Source organism: Caloenas nicobarica, chromosome 16 (genome assembly GCF_036013445.1).
Source record: "Caloenas nicobarica isolate bCalNic1 chromosome 16, bCalNic1.hap1, whole genome shotgun sequence".
Classification (NCBI taxonomy): domain Eukaryota; kingdom Metazoa; phylum Chordata; class Aves; order Columbiformes; family Columbidae; genus Caloenas; species Caloenas nicobarica.
The window spans coordinates 53,331-72,824 of record NC_088260.1 but is presented as its reverse complement, the minus strand read 5'-3'; the positions used below and the strand labels follow the sequence as shown (position 1 = coordinate 72,824).

Genomic DNA, 19,494 nt, shown 5'->3' with positions numbered 1-19,494 from the left:
GGAGGAGGGAGGTACTGGGAAATCGTCGAGTACTGCATTCTTTAAAGAATCTCTTTGTGCAGTGCCAGTGTCAGTCGAGACTCCAGACCTACAGCTCTTCGGGGCCTAATTAAATGCCTTTTTCACCAAAACCAGCCGTTCTGACGTGAGCCCGGAGCTCCGCTCCCCGCCAGGCACCGGCCGGGGCTGCCGGGATTTTCTGTCAGGCAGCGGCTCGGGCAGACCTGGCGTCTCGCGGGGCGGGGGCCTGGCGGGGTGGGGCGGCGGGAGGAGCAGAGGCGGAAGCCGCGAGGCCGCTGAGGTACCGACCCCGAAAGGCCCGCGGGGAGCGGCTGGAGCGGCGGGCGGGAGCGGGCCGGGGCATGGAGCGGTGGGTCGGGGCCGCCGGGGGCTGGGGCTCCGTCTGGGGAGCCGACTGGGTCCGCTGGCCGGGCTGGGAGCTCTTGGCCGCCTGCGCGGTCATCGGCGTCGTGGGCTGGCTACTGCGGCTGCTGGAGAGGAGGCCGCGCGGCCGCGGGGCGCCAGCCGCCATCTCCTCCGCGGCGGCCCGCTCCGCCCCGGCGCCGCTCTCTGCGGGGAGCCGGCGCTGCAGCGGGAGCCGCCCAGGTGAGAGACTCGGGGGAGGTTGGCGGGGGCTGGCGCTGCCTCTCGCCCGGCGGCTGAGCCGGCTGGGCGGCGGGCACCGCCCGGGGAGGCCGATGGCCGCTCGGCCTCTGGCCCTGCCTGCCTGCGCGGCGCCGGGGCTCCTCTGCCACGGGCGGAGCTCGGGGCCGCCCGCCCGCGGGACTCCCCTGGCACCGGGCCCGGCCCCAGCTCCTCTTGGTCACGGGCGGTCCCGCCGCTGCCCTGCTTGCGGCCGCAGGGCCGGCTGCTGCGGGCTGCCCCCTTCTCACGCGTCCCTGCGCTGGCTCTGCCGCCCAAACCCTCTCCCACGCCGAGCCTGCCCTCCCTTACGAGGTCTGGAAGTATATGTGCATTTCTTGTTCCTTAGAAGTCGTCTCTTCTTTTCTGTGGTTTTTTGTTTTTTGTTTTTTTTTTTTTTTTAAATTCTGGCTTTCCCGTAGCTTACTCCGAGTCTGTTTTGTGGTTCTATTTCTGCTACATAGTTCATAACTGTTGGCTAATTTGGCAACAGGCAGTATAGACGAAATACCTAATTGCACAGCCACAATTATTCTGCCATGTGTAAATCCTGGCAGTCGAAATATAGCCAGAGACAGGATATGTGTCACTTAATTCCTGCCTGGAAAATAAAAAAAAAGAGGTCTGTTTTCTTATGTTACTCTCTCACTGAAGGATTTAATGAGTAGCGGAATAAAATTCTGCCATCCTTAAAAGTCAGTTGTTCATTCTCTGGTGGTACCAATCTTGATGTTTTTTGGAAACAGATGCTACTGTTTCATACTGATGCAGTAAGACAAGGCAAAATAAAACCCTTCTTCATTCTCCCAGATTTGGTTGATTTGAAAGAAACCTCAAACATGTGGTTGTTATTACAGTAGTTATTCATATTTGTAAAGCCACTAAAGGTAGCTTGCAAGACCTTGTGTGCTAAACTAGAAAAAGTAGCTGCATAAGTAGCTGCATCAGTGCTGGCTGTACTCTGGATCATTTGAAGTTACATAAAATGCATTTTAAGGTTCAACTAATCGACTCTTGCACCTGCTTGTAGCACACAATGAAATTATTATCTTGAACCAGGCAATTGCTATTTCTTGGGTTTGCAAGTCATACCTTTTGTTTTGGACAGATCTAAACAGATGATGTGGTTAAAAATTAATAAATGCTTGAAAGCTTAATGTCAGAACACAAACATATTTAATGCAAGTTCTATGTTGTCATTCCAACAAAGTGTCTTTCCTGTTTCTGCAGTAAGCTTAAACTGTTGTTCTGCTTTGTCGTTTCGCTCTCTCATATAGTTGTGCCGGAGTTGTAGGGGACACGTGAAAGAATTACTTTTTCTCATATAGTTGAGGAAGAAAGTTTTAGGTGCCAGGTGCTATTGAACATGAGATACCAGAGAAATTGCTTCTTGCTGACATTTTTTACTTAACCACAAGCCAAGAAGAAAGATTATTTTACGTGCCTGCTTTGTCACTAATGGAGTAAGATTAGGAGTTGTGTTATTCTAAATATAATGTTATTAAAGAAATAGAAATCAATTAATGTGGAAATGATAGTCTTAAGTTTCATAAACTGAGGATGAAACCTAGAATTGAAAAGAAAGTGTTAACAGCATACATACCTGTCCAAACCAGTACAAGACGTAAAATGACTAGGTGGTGAAGGAAGGATCAATATAAGTAGGGAGTGAAAGCAGCTGAAGGAGTTCAACAGCCTTAGACAGCTTTAGAACAGAATTCTAACTGGTGTCCAGCAGGAAAAAGTCACAGCCTTTGTGGAGACACGTTGATGCAGTATCTCATAAAATAAAGCTGCTTATGTCCTTGGGCTGCCCAAATCCTGTATTTTTCACTTGCGTTTTTCACAGCAAGAAATCTATATTGATATCGTGTTGGTTTTAATATCTTCTTGCTGACTGTGCGGGAGCTGTGTCTGGATTACCTGGAGGGAAGCGAGTTGGGGGACTTGTAGTATCATATCAGAGAGAAGGATTTTCCTTTGGAAATTCCTCCAGCTCCCTCTCTGTCGGAGAAGGAAATCTGAAAAGATCAGCTGTTCTTGTCTTCTGGCTGTTTGCTGTCGAAGCGGGCTGGGAAGCAACATGTCGCGTCAATAGTTCCAGCCTTGCACCATGGCCAGAGATAGACTCCCCTGGTTGCTGTGTCATACTTATGCCTTATACTTTTTTTCAGCTAGAAATTCTTACAGAAATAATAGAAATAGTGATGTGCTTTTAGCTGTAGGTGCTGCCTAACTGAAGTCTCTTACTGGGGCTAACTAGTCATCACGTCCTTGTATTCCATTACATACACAGATTGTTCCTCTGTTGGCAGGAATAAAATATTTCTCAGCCTGTCATAAATTTTCATGCATAAATACTCCGGACTGAATTTTTACTCCACAAGTCTTCATGAAATATGAAAAGGGCAAATGAAAATAAAAACTAAGCTGTAAATAATCTTTCAAGCAGTTGTGCGACGAGGTTGAGTTGTCTTCTCTGCAACTGTAATAATCTCTTCAGAATCCAAAGAATTGTTAGGAGGCACTGTATTCCTTGGGTTTAATACAGCATTTAAATAGCAGGAAAAAATTGTGTTGTTCTTTAGTTTATTTCCATTCTTTTTTTCTTTCCTATAGGTGAAATAACAATGGATGCAATATTATCCCGATTGAAGCAGCTCACCCCCGATGAGCTTAGAGAAGAAATTATAAGAGCAGGACTGAAATGTGGGCCCATTACCTTGACTACTAGGTTTATTTTTGAAAAAAAATTGGCTCAGGCATTGTTAGAGCAGCAGCAGCTAGGAGCGTTGGAGGAAGAAGGATCTGCTCTGTCAGAGGAGGCCGCTGGAAGTGTCCCATCTGATGGCAGCCAGGCAGAAGCACAAAAGGCTTTGAAAACTGTGGCACTGAATCACAATGGCCATGGAGGTGTTTCCGAAGAGGCGGACTTTGGGTACTGTGTAGGTCTGAACCCACCAGAAGAAGATGCTGTGATGCGCATGAACTGTTCAGCTGCAATCTGTGGAGTGGGCTGTGTTGATTCACAAAGCAGTACTCAGGCACTCTCCAGGGACCCTCCGCTATTCTATGGTGTTTGTCCAGTTTACGATGACATATTGGCAAGGAATGGTAAATATTAATTTCCTTTATTTCCAATGATAAGCATTTAACAATCGTATCTAAACAGATCTTCTTCTATATAGCAGGGGATATGAACACCACTGTGTTTTAAGCATTGCTTGAAGTATCTTTTTGTTTCTATAAATAGTATTTATTGGATCTAATGAGGCACAGAAACGCAGTTATAAGACATCCCATGTGTTCTGCCATAATACTCGATACACGTGAGGATCCTCTACTCGATGTAGCTCAGATGAAGAAGATAGTTTCCTACCGCTACTCTCATACCTTATCCCGTGCTTTTAATCCCTCCCAGGATAAAAAGTAATCCTACGAATAAATAATCAAAAAGCTATTTATGCTATCGTCAGTTGAAGATTAAATAGTCTCTTCTAACAGATTTCATATTTTCATTTCTATCTTAATGACAAATGGTATCTGGAAGCATCAGTCATTCTTCACATTTTATTGATTAATACTGTAATAAGGAATTATTGAATTACCTAGTGGCAGGATTACAGTAGTCCATAAAGGATCATTTACTCTGAGACAATAAGTGTTCTTTCTTGTAGAAAGGATATTCAGATATCTTAATTTGAACAAATTAACATTAACGCAAAAGGAGAAAAAGGAGAAGGATTTGATTAATGTCTGAGGTTCTGTGTAGAGGTCTTAAAGTTGTGACAGTGGATTGCTGACGTAGTTGATCTTTCTGAACAGGAGAACATGGAAAGTAATGCAGGATGAATAAGCTCTGAGTTTGCTTTTCAATTTGGATGCTAAGTGCTTGTTGAAGCTGGCCCATCTATTAAAAAAGATACTCGGATATTGATCGGCACGAATGGCCAAACACGGTAAACATAACAGCTGATGTTAGCTGGAGTGTGTAAAATTCTTCTACTCGGTTTCCAAGAGAGAAAATTGAAAAGGACTTTTTATCCTTTCGCTGTGTTTGGTAGAGAAACAGTTTGAGACCGAGCTGGTAGAATAGTCTGAGAATTTTATAATCTGCGTCTAGGAACAAATCTGAGGTTATTGAAGTAATTTAACTTTGATTGTACTTTTTTGCAGAGAGAATACATGTTTATGAAGATAAAAAGGAAGCTCTCCAAGCTGTTAAGATGATTAAGGGGTCCCGTTTTAAAGCTTTTTCAAACAGAGAGGATGCCGAGAAATTTGCTAAAGGAATCTGTGATTATTTCCCGTCTCCAAGCAAGTCCTCTGTATGTTTGTCTCCAGTGAAAACGGGATCATTTAACAGAGGTAAGTGGGGGTATTCATCTACGTGCGGTAGACGCAATATACGGTCAGTTAATTTTTTATGAGAGAAAAAGCAACGACTTAATAACCAATATACTAGTAGCAGAAAAAATTTCAAAGGGTGAAGCATCTTAATGAATTGAAGTCTCTCTAGGGTGGTGGTGTTTAAGATAAACTGTAAACAAATACTAGATCACAGCTCCAGAACTTACACAACAAATAATGTATAAATAGATATGATAGCCAGTATCTAATTACATTTTTTTCTGTGAAATGAACTAGAAACAGACAATAAAAAGCATATTTTAATTTTTTATTTCAAATCTGGTTTTCATTATGTCTAAAATGATACTGTCTGTGGAGAAGTCGTCCCTAAAGTCAACTGATGCTTTTCCAAGAAAGGAGCGCCGAAGTTTACTTACAGGAATAAAAATGTTGGAATCCTGCCATTTCTTTTGTAAAGAACTGCCACAGAAGTAAACCGGAGCCTCAGGAATCCATGGGAAGTCTGCTCTTTGTGTTTTAAAGCATAACGTTTGGCCTTCAATGCGTGACTTCTGTGGTCTATGTGATGATAAAGTAAACTGGTTACTTTTAAAAGCAATTGTCGTTGTGGATCACAAGAATTTTGTACTAAAAACTGTTGCTGTTCTTCCAAAGCTGAAATGACCAAAATGACTCTCCGATTCTATGAAATGCTGGTAATGGCCTGCATAGATATGTTGCTTGGTAGTCCATGGTTATATTTGGTAGGATTTTATTTTACGCATGAACTTCAGCATTTTCAAGTTTAATAAGATGCTGATAAAATTGCACAGTATGTTAAAACTGTACGTACTTGTTAAGTAAGTTCATAAGTTCCAAAATAAAATGGCAAACACTGATCGTATTTCACAGTGTTGCCAGTTGCTAGATTAAAGGGTCTCAGTAGTCACGTACTGCAAAGACAATTTTAATATTCAGAAAATTCTGATTTGTCGTAGAATTTTGCTTTTTAAGTTTGGATGGGAGCAGATTGGTAATTATAAAATTTACCCGTCCCTATTAAAGTCTGAAACAGTTTTGCAAGATGATTAAGTCATATTTTCCTCCCTCCCTGTTACTACTAGCAATTTTAAATGTCTCGTCATTGATCTCAGTTTCTTAGTCCCGTACCTTAAACATACAAAGTTAATACATATTTTAGATTAAAAGCTTATTTTTATGGTCTGGGTGTGAAATTAGTGATCACTAAAAAGAATGCATCTAGAAGCATGTCACTTGTGTTTTGATAGATGGCTTATGCTCCCCTGAGACTGAAACTGCTAATAAGGAGAGAGCCAACAGTTATAAAAGTCCACGTACTCAAGATCTCACTGCTAAACTTCGGAAAGCTGTCGAGAAAGGAGATACCGCAACATTTTCAGAACTTATTTGGAGTAACCCTCGCTATCTGATTGGGTCAGGAGACAATCCAACAATTGTACAGGTAAAAAAACCAAACCAAACCAGAAAATTCCAAGTTCTAGTTCAGTGATTTAGCTTTGAGACCTGATAAGCAGAACTGGAAATGTTTCCTACTCTTCCTTCAAGATATCCTGTTTCCACCAGTGCAAAGTTTCTCAGTGTTTGTTTTTGCCAGCTGAAAGTGAAGAGAAACATGGCGGTTGTCTGTCTTGCGTAAGTCATCCATTGTAACTGAGAGTCCACTTTGCTCCAGGAAAGCTAGAAAAAGAAACTGAGTATGCAATTCTTTAGGGAAAGAATAGTCCTGTCTTCATATAGTATTGATCTCCTCCAAGAAATTCCACTCTTTTTAAAGTAGAATTATTTTAAGGAGCGGGGTGGTGCCTAGGCTGTAACTAGGTGTTCCTACAGCACCGCTTACCTAGACAGCACCATTAAATTTCAAAACATGCTCTGCATCGAAAATCCCCGTGTAAGGTACCGTTCAGCAGACACCGACAATCTTTCTTGGACACGTGATTTCCGTCAGACCAGCTTTGTGCAGTTGTTGAAATTTTGTATGTAATATATTACAGGAAATGGAATTTTATATATATATACACACCTGTTTTCCTGCTATTTTTATACACTGAACGTCCTATCTCCTTTTATTATGTGATATCTTAGTGTACCTTCTTTGCCACATTTTTCTCCTAGACGTAAAAAGGGGCTATAGCTGAGTATAAGAAAAGTGTCGTTAATTGTAAGAATAATGTGGGTAAAAAGATGCAGAAGTCTTTACAATATCGTATAATTTACTGCAGTTCTGAATGCTTATCTGCTATTTTGTAAGCATATTTTCCTAATAAGATAGTAAGAAACAAAAATCTAAATATAAGACTCAGCGTGGGAACCTTTGTATTTTCACAGTTAAATCAGTTAAGTGCGTGGGCATAGGAAAGCTGTTTAGATTTGAGTTCATTCTAATGCTTGTCTTATTTTTTCAGGAAGGGTGCAGGTACAATGTCATGCACGTTGCTGCCAAGGAGAATCAGCCTGGTATCTGCCAGTTATTACTGGACACTTTGGAAAGTCCCGAATTTATGCGGCTTATGTATCCAGATGATAATGACGTAATGTTGAAGAATCGCATCCAATATATTGTTGACCTTTACCTTAATACACCAGATAAAATGGTAAGATTTGAATGTTTGCCAGGTTCTTCTTATTATGGAAACAACTGGAAGGTGTTAAGGATGTGTAAGGGAGAAGGAAAGAGAACAGAGGGGGACACTTGTAGCAAAATGAGCTATTCATGAGTTTTGTGGGGTTTAACAAGCATTATTCCACAGTATGGTGGGAGAAGATCAATTAAGAACCCTGGGTATTAGACGTGACATTTATTTACTTTTCCCAGTCTCAAAAGAAAATACATGGGTTTGACTTTATCGTGTTTCCAAATGCATGTGAATTTTCCCTTTTTCCCACTGCAGGGATTTGATACTCCATTGCATTTTGCCTGCAAGTTTGGGAATTTGGACGTTGTTAATGTGCTTACCTCACACCCAGCTATTGTAAAAAATCCAAGAAACAAATATGATCAAACTCCAGCAGAAGTAAGTCTCTCCGTGTCCGCAACAAAACTGAAAATGTTATGCCTTATCAATATTTTAAAAGTTCAAACACTTCCTAACTACTGTAGATAGAAGGCTTGTAGTGAGATAGTAGGGTCACGATTAGGGTGTAGATCTTTCGTAGCATTAAAAACATTTTATGTTGATTGTATCTGGGGAAAAGTTCTAGATTTTAATCACTGCCTTTTCTTTACAGTATCCATTTTATGGATGTGGCTGTGTTTTGGTGGTTTGTCCTACTATGAATTAAAAGTACTGGATAAGATGGGTAGAGGCAAATGATGGGACTGTTCAAAAAGAACACACATTGCAGTTCATTTGACATTGATGTCCTTACTAACAAACAACTAAAATTATGTTAACAGGTAGTTTGTGAAAGAAGCAAGAATAAATCTGCAGAATTGAAAGAAAAAATAAGAGAGTACTTGAAAGGTCTGTATTCAGAGTTTTATACTATAACAGGCATGTAGTTTGGCTCTTTACCATCTTCTGTTTGCTTTCTGTAACATTCTTGTTCGTAAATGGTGCTACTGTAAAGTGCTGTGCAAACCAAAGAGAAATTCTAAAACTGGCAAGGAACAGAAAACCTGTCTTTTAAATTACACGGTCAGAACTCTTATTGTATGGATTGCAAGGTTATCCTCATAGCTCTGTAATGTAGGCATGGTCCTTATTTTATTCAGCGAGCCTGAAGCAGGAAGTTTAATCTAAAAGCAAATAGAAGATCTTCACAGAGCAAGAGATTTATTTGTCACTCTAGGGAGTCGTGTAATTCCTTTGACATAGAACTTTTCCCTGTTTTGTCATCTGTGGGTTTAGGCATTCGCAAAAGGAGGTTTTGAAATTTGTTGAAGATCCTTAGGGAAGGGATATACGTATCAATGCAGGTGTCCTTGTATTTGAGAGAGAAGGGAACCTGTTCTAAAATACGATATGTAAGCGGGCAATAAATATTGAAACAATGAGTTTGAATTACAAGTACTAACGAAATAAAGTTCGCTGGTTAAGTATGTGATTGTATTGATACTCTAGGAAGAAGCAGCAGGCTAATGTAACATAAACTTCTTAAGAACACTTTGTATTATTTATTTTAGGTCGATACTATGTGCCACTCTTGAGAGCAGAAGACAATTCCTCAGCTCCTGTCATTGGTGCACCCTGGTCACCCGATCAGACAGATGATAGCCCCCAAAGAACTTTATCTAAATACACTGGCAGCCCCAAAGATCCAGTGTTGTCGATAAGAGCTTTCGCAGGCCCCATGAGCCCCTCAAAGGTAAGGAGAGAACTTTGTATAACTCTGATGCCTATTTTTTTCTTTTTTTAATAAAGAACCATTAGAAGATCCACCCACAGTTGGTTATGTGGTGTAGCTTGCTCTTATTACAGATTGTGACACTCCTTTTTGAAGAGGTGGGTCTTCCTCCATCAAGAAGGGGAAGCACAGAAACCTGTAAATATTTTTTTATTGGTGAAAACAGAGAAATGTGTGGTGTAAATAAGAAGAGTTGGAAGTTCGGTCGAAAGAAAGTTATTTTTGTTCCTATTGGAATCTATTCAAAGAGCACTTTGTGACAAACCTTTCATTGTCCTACAGATAATTGCTCTTTGTAATCTGAAACAAAGCCTTTCCATGTAGCTATGGATTTGTTTTAAAAAATCTTAACTGTATCTCATTTCTAGAAATTGACATTGGATGTTAGAAGCAGTTTATCACCTCTGCTTGTTGAATTAACATTAATATTTTTCTCTAAATGGAAGAACTGATGACCAAGTAGTAGGCATTGGGATAGTTTTGAAGGTATTGATTGCATAGAAGAAAAGTGAAGTCATCAGTTCTCAGGGGGAATACTTAGATACCATGTAAATAGATTATAAATTTATAGGTGTTTCTTCAACTGATTTCTTTAATATGAATATGCTGGAAGTCTGACAGCTTTAGAAATAGTGAATAAATACAGCCGATGGCTTTTTTTCATCTAGTGCTTGAATTCTTCCAGGACTGAGTATTAACAAAATGCTTAATGATTTTTGTTCTGAATAGGCTCATTGGTCAATTTTCTGTTCACCTAACAGAAATGTAAATCTATTTTATACTCTGAAAAAATGTACCTAGGATGTAAGCAATGTATTATTTTGATTGCTGACAAAAACTTTTGATGTCTGAATGTAGTTCTTAGACATTGTTGCTGGTTTTTGTCATGTAAAAGCCTGAAGTTTGGGATTTTACAAAATCCTAGGAGTTCAAATTCAAAATAATCAGCAAGAATATATTCTGTTAATTGTGACAAGTCTGTGGAATTGAATATATACGTATAAAAATATCACCTTTGCATCCTAGAAACCAGTGAGCAAGAGAGCATTCGTCATTAAATAAAATTCTAATGACATGGCAAAATTCTAAGACGTACCTGTTTCCTGCTGCACACAAATTTAAACCGGGCAGACTTAGCGTCTATTCTATTTACTTTATGGTGGTTATGCGTTACGGTCCTTATTCTTTTAATAAGCAGTGATGAGATCAAAGTGAAGTTATAAACCAGTATTACTGGGAGGAGTAACTTAAGAGCCAAAATAAGGTTCTCCGTAGCTAGAGTTGAGCAATACTTGTGGCAGAATTTGGGTTGTTTACATGTAGACCACAAACAGCTAAATGTCTTCTAGAACTGTAGGTAGACACTTAGCCAGCACTGAGTTAACTTCATACTATGGGGGGTAGGTTTTTAAATTATTTCTGTTTTTTAAAGGCTGAAGAATTTCGCAGGCTTTGGAAGACTCCACCTCGAGAGAGAGCTGGCTTCTTTCACAATGTCAGGAAATCTGATCTGGAGAGAGGTGTTGAAAGAGTTGGAAGGTATCTTAGAGAGCGTCAGTATAAAGAATTAGCAGTAGACAGAGCAATTGAAAGCAAAAGACTTGTGCTGATAGTACAGTTGTTACTTACTGAACAGTATCTTATGGCAAAAGTTACTGGCAGAAATAGTTATGAAGTATATTGTAGTTGGATTTTTACTGTATTTTTTTTAAACAAAAAAGCTAAAAATGTGAGACCTAGCTTTCTTAGCTTGGGAAACGAATAAAACGATATTTTAACGTTATTTATGGTATGTATAGAATGCTTTTCTCAAACGTTGACTTGCCTAATTTGTCAGAAGATCTAAAATTACGTGTAGCCTACTTTTTCTGTAAAATGGAGGGATTGTTGATAGCAGAATGAAAAGATCCTAACGCGTATGTTTGGCTTCATAGAAGCTATGTGTTTTGATGTATGTGTCCTTGCTGTTAAAATACCTTGTGTCGGCAATGTATGGAAATAACATGCTTTGCTAAAAGCTGGTTAGATTTCTATCCTTGAAATAACCCCTTGCTTCTTCCTACCTTCTCCCATTCCCAAATAGAAAAAGCTGTTGAATGGAGTATCAGTCAAATTGTGACTGTATCAGTGAGGATTCATCTCTATGTGATATCTGGATACAGTCAGCCTAAAAATAGCAATGTTTGTGATCCTAACTGTAAGAATAGTAGATTAAATTTGAAAAATATTCTAGAAAAAATTAGGTGATACTATGTTTGCTAAGGATGTGTATATCGCTTTTGCAGACTGTTGATTGTTGCAAATTGTGTTGCCTAGTTGCACCTTTATACTCCTATTAATAGCTGATAAAGTGTGTTCAGAAAAGTTATTGTCAAACTAATATTTATGTCTTCACAAATGATTCGTTTTATTTTATTTATTGCAGGGAGTTAGCTCATGAACTGGGGTTCCCGTGGGTTGAATACTGGGAATTTCTGGGCTGTTTTGTTGATCTGTCTTCCCAGGAGGGGTTGCGAAAATTAGAAGAGTACCTGAGTCATCGGGAAATGAGCGAAAAGGCTCAGCAAGAAACAGGGGAAAATGAAACCTGCAATAAATATAAAACTCCACATCCTCCTGGTAAGAAAAGGGCAGATGCTACAAACAACAGAGGTTGTACCTGGGGAGAAGAGGGAGAGAAAAGCTTGGTGCCCAGGGGAAGTCACATTCACCTGTTGCGGTTGTTATTATTAATCTGTTATCCAAACAGTCTGATTATAGTATTGAAAAAGTAGCTAACAACACTGTGAATGTAGGCGAGTTATCACAGACCTCATTAGTTGCTTGGTATCTCTCATATGAAGTACTTTATTTGATTGTAGCCCCCAAATGAAATTCCTCTAAGAAAACCACTGTCTTCAGTATGTTTTCACTCAGAGCATTTGGGAATTAATCTTAAGAGTACAGAATTTTCTAATCCAAAGACACAGAATAAATAACTTATTGAAATAAAACAATAATTCTTTACAGTTGAGGGTGAAAGACACGCCGAACAAAACCCAGGAAAGCTTTTATACTTTAGACCGCTGCTTGCCATCTGTTTATGGAAGCACACGCTAGTCCCAAATCTTTGCGCTGCTTCCTCCTCCTCCCTTGTGTGGTTATGGATCTGAAGGGGCTCTGGTAACACAGTCGCTGGACTGGTCGTGAGCCTTTGTGCTTTGGAAGACATGAAAACTTAAGCTGTTCTATATTAGTGACATTTTCCTACTCTATTCTGCTTTATCCTGACTTTATCCTTTGTTGCTGATTAATTATCGAAGTGGGCAGTGTAGGAAATACAGTTCTCAAATGACAAGGATATAAAAGGTTATTTGCAAAAAAGATGCAGCCGTAATGTTGTCGTCTTACATTTGTAGCTTTAGTTAGGTTAGTTCATACTGTTGTGTAAATAAGAGAGGACATCAATAAATATAAAAAGTCGTAAAGATAGTGCATTTTTTCCTACTTTACTTGATTGGTGTTCTGTTGAAAGTCTTTTTATGTGTTACTCTTACTAAAATTGTTTGCAGGCAAGAGTAAAAAGTGCTGCAATTCCATTTCTGTTGGAGCGTTTTTGGATGAGGATGATGATGACATGAGCTTAGAAGAAATTAAAAACAGACAAAATGCGGCACGGAATATCAGCCAACCTCTTGCGTCCAAGGAACCTAGCATTGCTGCTATCGGAGACGCCGAGTGTGATATCTTGTCAATAGAGCACACACGAAACATTATAGAAACATCAGATCACCCCAGGCACTATGAAAAGGCGGCCTCTTCCAGCAAAAATGGATTTTGTAATCCTGTGTCCAGTGAAAGGATAATCAGTGAGCGAAAGCATTTGCTTGGTGGAGAAGAATGCTTTGTATCGCCTGTTTCCAATTTAATGTCAGAATTTGAAAGTCTGTCATTCCAAGAACAAGAGGTTGCAGGAGAATCAAATAAAACCACTGAAAAAAATGAGAATGAGAGAATTCTGGCTGAAGGAACAAGTCAAGTGAGAATATCCAAGGACCATCTGGATAAGACCTGCTATGCAGTTTCCCTGGCAAGTTCTTCTGAGCCGAATGTTACAGGTAAACCTGGAGAGACCAAGTTAAGGACAGAACACAAAATACCATCAGAAAAGGAGAGACTGTCTGCGGAATCTGGAATTCAGACTAATGGGGCACAACAGCATCAAGAACTTTCTTCCCAGAAGTTTCTTTCAAAGGCCTCACCCACAAATGACAATTCTAAGAAGTTATTTCTCCTTGGGTAAGAATTGTCTTTTTTTTTTTTTTTTTTTTTTTTTAACACTTATTTGTCCTTTAGTTTATATACGCAAAACAAGATGCTTTTTATAATATCCCTGACAGCAAGGTTGAGATGATGTGACATGAAGCAACGCTAGTTGCAGTCAGCCTTGAATGATCATCTTAAAGTGCCTCAATGTTTGTGCAGTAGCCATACAGTTCTCTGGCAACTAATTACCTGGAGACTATGTCTACAACACAAGTTTCCAAATCAGTTTGCTGGTTACGACACTCTTGGGATGTCCTCAGATAAAATTTTCAAAACTTTTCTTTTATGAAGCTACTGTGTAGTAATGGACAGTCATTTATGTGTGGGCCTGCTGGGAAAACCTCATAGAGAAACTATGTTTATAGGGAAGCATGGCCATTTTCCTTGCCTCTATAAAAATTAAATGTTTGGAATTGGTATTGCCTGAACAAAGACATAGTTCTCTTTTCATCTGTTTATATTCTAGGGATCAGCCCTCGAAGCTGGATAGTGATGTCTTAGCAGCCATAGAAGCAGCAGAGATTGATCCACAGAAATACCCGATTATTTACAAATGGAGACATGCCGTGCAGTCGTACTCTTCATCTGACAGGCAAAGGTATTTCCGCAAATTCAATTAAATGAATTGAAATAATATTTTTAGCGGGTCAGCTGCAGAACAGCTTGACTAGCTAGAATTTCAGGCCTTGCTCACAAACCCCTTGTTTTAAATATTCAGTATTTGTATAGTGTATTGACTATCAGTGTGTTTCTGAAGTAAATCACCAAGCCTTTTTGGCTGGTGTTTTTTAATATGGAAAGTTTACTGCTGCTGCAGTCAAATTCCTTCCATTACGCTGTGGTTCCAAATAACCTCAGCATATCTGTACAGACAAATCAGATGGAAAATGAAGGTCTGAAGAGCAGAAGTGTTTGCCAGGTGGCAAATGTCTTAGTTTGCTGATTTAATACTTAGTACTTGCACCCTTCACTGGTCTCAATGGTAGTTGTGATGTCAGTTGGTAATTCATCCCTGTCGTGGATGCGGTGCCAGAATGTTGTTTTGCTTTGAGGTACTTGGGTTGCGCAGAGTGATGTTAAACTGAATTTAGTATCTTCAGGCATCTCTTTATTACTATTTTTATTTTTACCCTCTATTACCCCAGTCCAAAGGAATTGGTAATGTGAACGATGGTGTTAAGTTTTTAGAGAGAATGTCATGTTTTGCTACACAAATGATGGAAGCAGACTGCATTATGCCGTTTCTACATTTTATTTTGAATGCTGCTGCAAAAAGGAAAGTTTTTTACAGAAAAGGTGGTTTCAGTTTAACAAAGGAAATATTTTACTGTGCTTCGAAAGACATTTTAGACACTACTTCTCATTGATTTAAGTAGCACTAACTAAGATCGGGTCAGCTTTCAACTTGATGCCCTTTTCTGATGGGGGCATTGGACTAAAATTTCCCAGGGGCTTCACAAGCTCCCGATTCTTTTCTTGATGGGCATTTTGGAGCAAATGTCATCTTAGTGATGAGGCAGTATGTCTACGTATAATACGTAGTGCTGTCACTGTTTCTTCTTAGACCTGTTTCTTACCAGTTATGATTTTTCTCTGCTGGTACACTATTTCTAAGATCTGCAAGTGACACTGAGTACAAGTACTGCTCTCCTTATCGCGTTTTTCTTAACATCATGCAAAATGACTTTATGTTTCTTTCAGTTGGCCTAGTCCAGCACTGAAGGCAAGATTCAAGTCCCAAACCACCGCTGCTGGACTTCCATATGCTTCGGTGTATTCTACTTCGGGAAGAAACAGTCCCATAACAGGAAGTCCAGGAAAATCTGCCAGTGCCGCCTCGTTCTCTCCGGACCCTGGGAGTCCCGGGCGCTACAGTCCCGCGTGTGTCAACCATGCTCTGTTAAAACTGCGTTATTTTTCAGAGCCTCCTGCCCGCTAAAATATGATTCATCTTCTTGGGACTTCAATTTTGTTTTCATTGTTAGGAGTGGGGGCGGAAAAACTACAATGTTACTGAAGTGACATGAGGTTTGCACTTGGCTATTTATTTTTCCTCAATTGAGGACACCTGTATGTTAAAAAAAAAAAAAAAAAGAATATATGTCTTTATGCCATATATGAGATAGATTACTGGTGATAGCAAGAAGTTAGTGACAGTGCAGTTGTCTAGTAGCTATGAATTAACCCTTGTTCCGAGTAAAGTAGTAAGCTGAACCTTTACTTAGAAATGGTGGTATGTTACTGTCGCCAGTTGTCACTAGTACTAATGAACCTGTTAGCCTTCAACTGCATTTCTTTGCTTGGATAGTCTGGAGGAGGCAGACCATCAGTAAACAGAAATTTTATGAGAGGAAATTGATGGCAAGGAGTAGAATGTTCTTCCGCTTGCAGGGGGAACACTTAAAGTGAAAAGCCTAAACCAAGGCGTGGGTAAGGACAGGATGCTTCTCAGTGCTGAGTATGAACAGGAATCCTGTGCGTAAACAGAAGATGTTTAAAACCAGCAATTTGGTCTAGACAGTTGAGTACCTGCACACACTTAGATACAGGTGTGTATGTATGCACGTGTTCACCCTGAAACCTCGAGTCTTTGCTTGTTCTGAGGCTGTTAAAAACACCGTGATACATTGAGTGTTTTAGTAAAAGGGGCACTATAGAAATTACTGGTATTCCTTTAAATGTTAGCTTGAAGATTGAAAAAAAAATCAGCTGTGTTTTGTTTTGTTTGTTTTTTTTTTCCCCACAGAAGCTTTTAACAGTAGCAGATTTTAATAGCTATTACACAAAAGCACATCAGCAATAATTTCAGCAAATTTACCAGCAAGATACCATAGTGGACTAACTTGTAATATATTAGTGTGGTAGCCAGTGACCCATGATGTGGCTCCTTATTTCCCAACTGTAAAGACAGGAATAAGGACTAAAAATATTTTTACTGAAATCTAACCTTTTACTATGTCTCTAGTCTTGATGTGGCAATGAGTTTTTTACAGTAGTCAATAATTTTATTCTTTAGCCTTCTGTGAGAATGGCTTGTTTCGACAGTGCAATGCTGAGGTCGAAGAATGCTTTTCAAAACTCGAGACAGTTTTCTGTATCGAGCTTAATGGTTGTCATGTTTCTTGAAAGGTGGCTTCCAGAAACAGTTCTCTAGTATTGATAGTGCTTCGGTTCCTCACAGTGGAAATATGATCAGAAAACTGAAATCTGCCGGGGCCGTGCTGGTAAGAAGGGGTGGATTTGGATTCACTGGTGCCACCCCGTAGGTGAGAACTGAGGAAGCTCCTCGAGCATCTGCAGCCGCGCTCACTGCAGGCAGGACGGTGCAGGGCGAGGGTGATGGGGCCATTTCCACCTTGAGGTCTCAGGATTTAAAAATCCGGAGCTTGACAGGTTCTGTGGCTGTTGCGCGTTGCAGTGACTGTTCGTACACAAACCGTACACCCTGCAATAGCTTCGTGATTTGGTACAAACCTAAAAAAAAAATTCACTTAATGCTTTCGCAAGCTTAATAGTGCCTTTTGTAATGCTTTTTGATTAAATTTTTGGTTTTTTAGAAGTTAAAAAAAAAAGTGGCATCCACTTACTATGGGCACATAAAATAGAGTTTTTCTTCTGGGCTTTCTGAACAGAATGTATTTTAATGCCTCTTTTTCTAAGTTGGATTATTTGGTGCAGTAGCTCTTTGCTGGGGGAGAGCATTCCTATTTTAGAAATTATTTTTTAAAAAAGGCTTATTTAGCTCTTTCTTTATAATTAAGCTTATTTCTAATGAGCTGGACGTTAGAAAGTGCTGCTTTACACAAATGCCTGTCATTCAGTGATATTCCAGACAACTGGGTGAGGGGTGGTGGTGTCATTTTTTTAAGAGGCATTTTAAAAAAACACAAAACCCGCCATGTTACCAAGTATATTAACTGACTTTTTCACACTTTTTGTTTGGTTTTGGTTTTGTGGGGTTGGTTTTTTTTTTGGTCTGTTTTTTGATGCAGCAGTCTCTGTGGTCTCAAACAACTTTTTTGGATCCCAAATTCCTACAGGTTAAAGGATTTAGATATTTTGTTTGACGTTGGGTTTTTTGGTAGTTTTGTGGGGTTTTAATAATTTAATGTCGTGATGCCTTTGTCATTCTGGATAAATTATTCAGATGTTTAATTGCCTAATACCATGTTAAAGTCAAATTCACGTGTAAGTTGCTGGGTGTGCAGCTGCTGTTTTCCACCCTGGTCCTTCAGCTGCCATGTAGCCGTGGTACCCCTTTGATAAGAGTTTGATAGAGAGCCAGGAGACCGACATTAACATTCTAGTTCTTTTTCTTTTTTGTCCTTTTTACCTTTGTTATGCTTTGCTTTCTTTTTTTAATATTTAAATGTGTATTACTGGTACGTACATGTAGTCAGATGGCACACGCCTCCCCCCCCACGCCTTCCCCCCACCCACTACCCCCCCCACCTTTACCTTTCACTTGGTAATTTTGTTTTGGTTCGGTCAAGAGAACATTTTTTTAACTGTGTTGTATAATGTGCATTAGTCCAGTTGTACTGCATCTTAAGAGGTAATTTTTCTAACAATATACTCACTTTAGCTATTAAAAAAATAGCAATTTGTGTAGCGGTTTGATAATTCATGATCGTGAAGAAAGCTCTTCCACGCACAGCCTGTGGAGACAGCTTGCATCAGATTGATATTGCTCAAATTGTGTTTTCTTAGCCAAAAGTTCACTTTTAAAGGTGCAAAAGATTAGTTGTGTTTTGGTTTGTTTTTTTTTTAATTAGCCAAGTGTCACGTTAAAAATACAGAATTACCTTGCTTTCTATTCATAAATAAAGGAGTAGCTGAAAGTGTCACACTGTTTAGTGTATGTGGCACAGTGGTAAGTAGCTGAGTTGATACCATGACATCTGTCTAGGACCTACTAACACAACTACGTGCATCTGGGGGTGTGTGCACAACAACACTGAATTACGCCACTGAAGGCTTGAAGAACAGTCTCAGAATGTTTAAGAGAAAGCAAGTCTGAATACTTTATAGTACTTAATTTTAAATGCCATACTTTGTCCCCATAACTTAAGTGCCACTGAAAATGTTAATTTCTGTACATGCGCAAAGAATTGTTAAGAACCTATTTATGGGTATGGGAGGGGTGGAGAAGAGTACGGATGTGAGAGGGTATGTGTACACACCCACACAAATAAAAATGCACAAAATTTTCACCTTACCAGCTTTGGTGCTCCTGTTGCATGTGGGGTCGGTGACGCAGCCCTGGAACACAAAGGGCTGTGAACAGAGCCCAGCTGTCCGCTCTTGCAAACTACACTGCTTGCGCACATTTCTGTGGATGATGATAATTAACTCTGAGCTAGTTACTATCCCGAGGTTACATTTCAGATCTTTGTAGTTAAAAGGACAAAGTTGGTGAAAGAACTGTTGCTCCAGTCAGTGTGGGCTCCAAAGACTGCTCGGCTGGCAGAGACACGCCGGGCCCTTATGGCCATCTGGAATGATGACTGAAGGGGACTGGAGGATTCTTCCCCAGCAGAACCTCTAGTTATAGCTGAGCTGGGGAATGGGAAATAGAATTCCTAGTTGATACAGCGGCCAGTTATTCTGTGTAGTGGCCGTGCTCGCGCAAAGCAAACGTTTCAAAGAGCATGCATGGTTGCCGCTAATGCCACTGCGGGGCATGGCCATACAAATAGAGCTCTCGTGGTCTCGAAGGGGCCGCCGGAGGTTCCGCTGCGGAGGTCTCCGGGGCACGGCGGGTGCCAGTACCCGTGAAGCCCGATGGGACAGTGGGAGGGAGCGAGG

At 40.1% G+C, this 19,494-nt stretch overlaps 1 protein-coding gene across 3 annotated transcripts; it reads left to right on the top strand.

Annotated features, from left to right (window-relative positions):
• Positions 1–254: 254 nt before the first annotated feature.
• On the top strand, positions 255–18,883 carry ANKLE2 (ankyrin repeat and LEM domain containing 2). 3 transcript variants are annotated; one of them, XM_065646637.1, is made up of 13 exons: positions 255–301; positions 3,262–3,756; positions 4,819–5,010; positions 6,282–6,475; positions 7,440–7,628; positions 7,926–8,048; positions 8,432–8,498; positions 9,161–9,342; positions 10,814–10,920; positions 11,807–12,000; positions 12,933–13,659; positions 14,153–14,284; positions 15,388–18,883. In XM_065646637.1, the coding sequence occupies exons 2-13, from the start codon at positions 3,273–3,275 to the stop codon at positions 15,623–15,625; spliced, it is 2,829 nt and encodes a 942-aa protein (XP_065502709.1). In that variant the 5' UTR covers positions 255–301; positions 3,262–3,272; the 3' UTR covers positions 15,626–18,883. The 3 variants fall into 3 exon arrangements, with proteins under 3 accessions (XP_065502709.1, XP_065502708.1, XP_065502710.1); XM_065646636.1 differs by lacking the exon at positions 255–301 and adding an exon at positions 312–606; XM_065646638.1 differs by lacking the exon at positions 255–301 and adding an exon at positions 329–370.
• Positions 18,884–19,494: the final 611 nt, after the last annotated feature.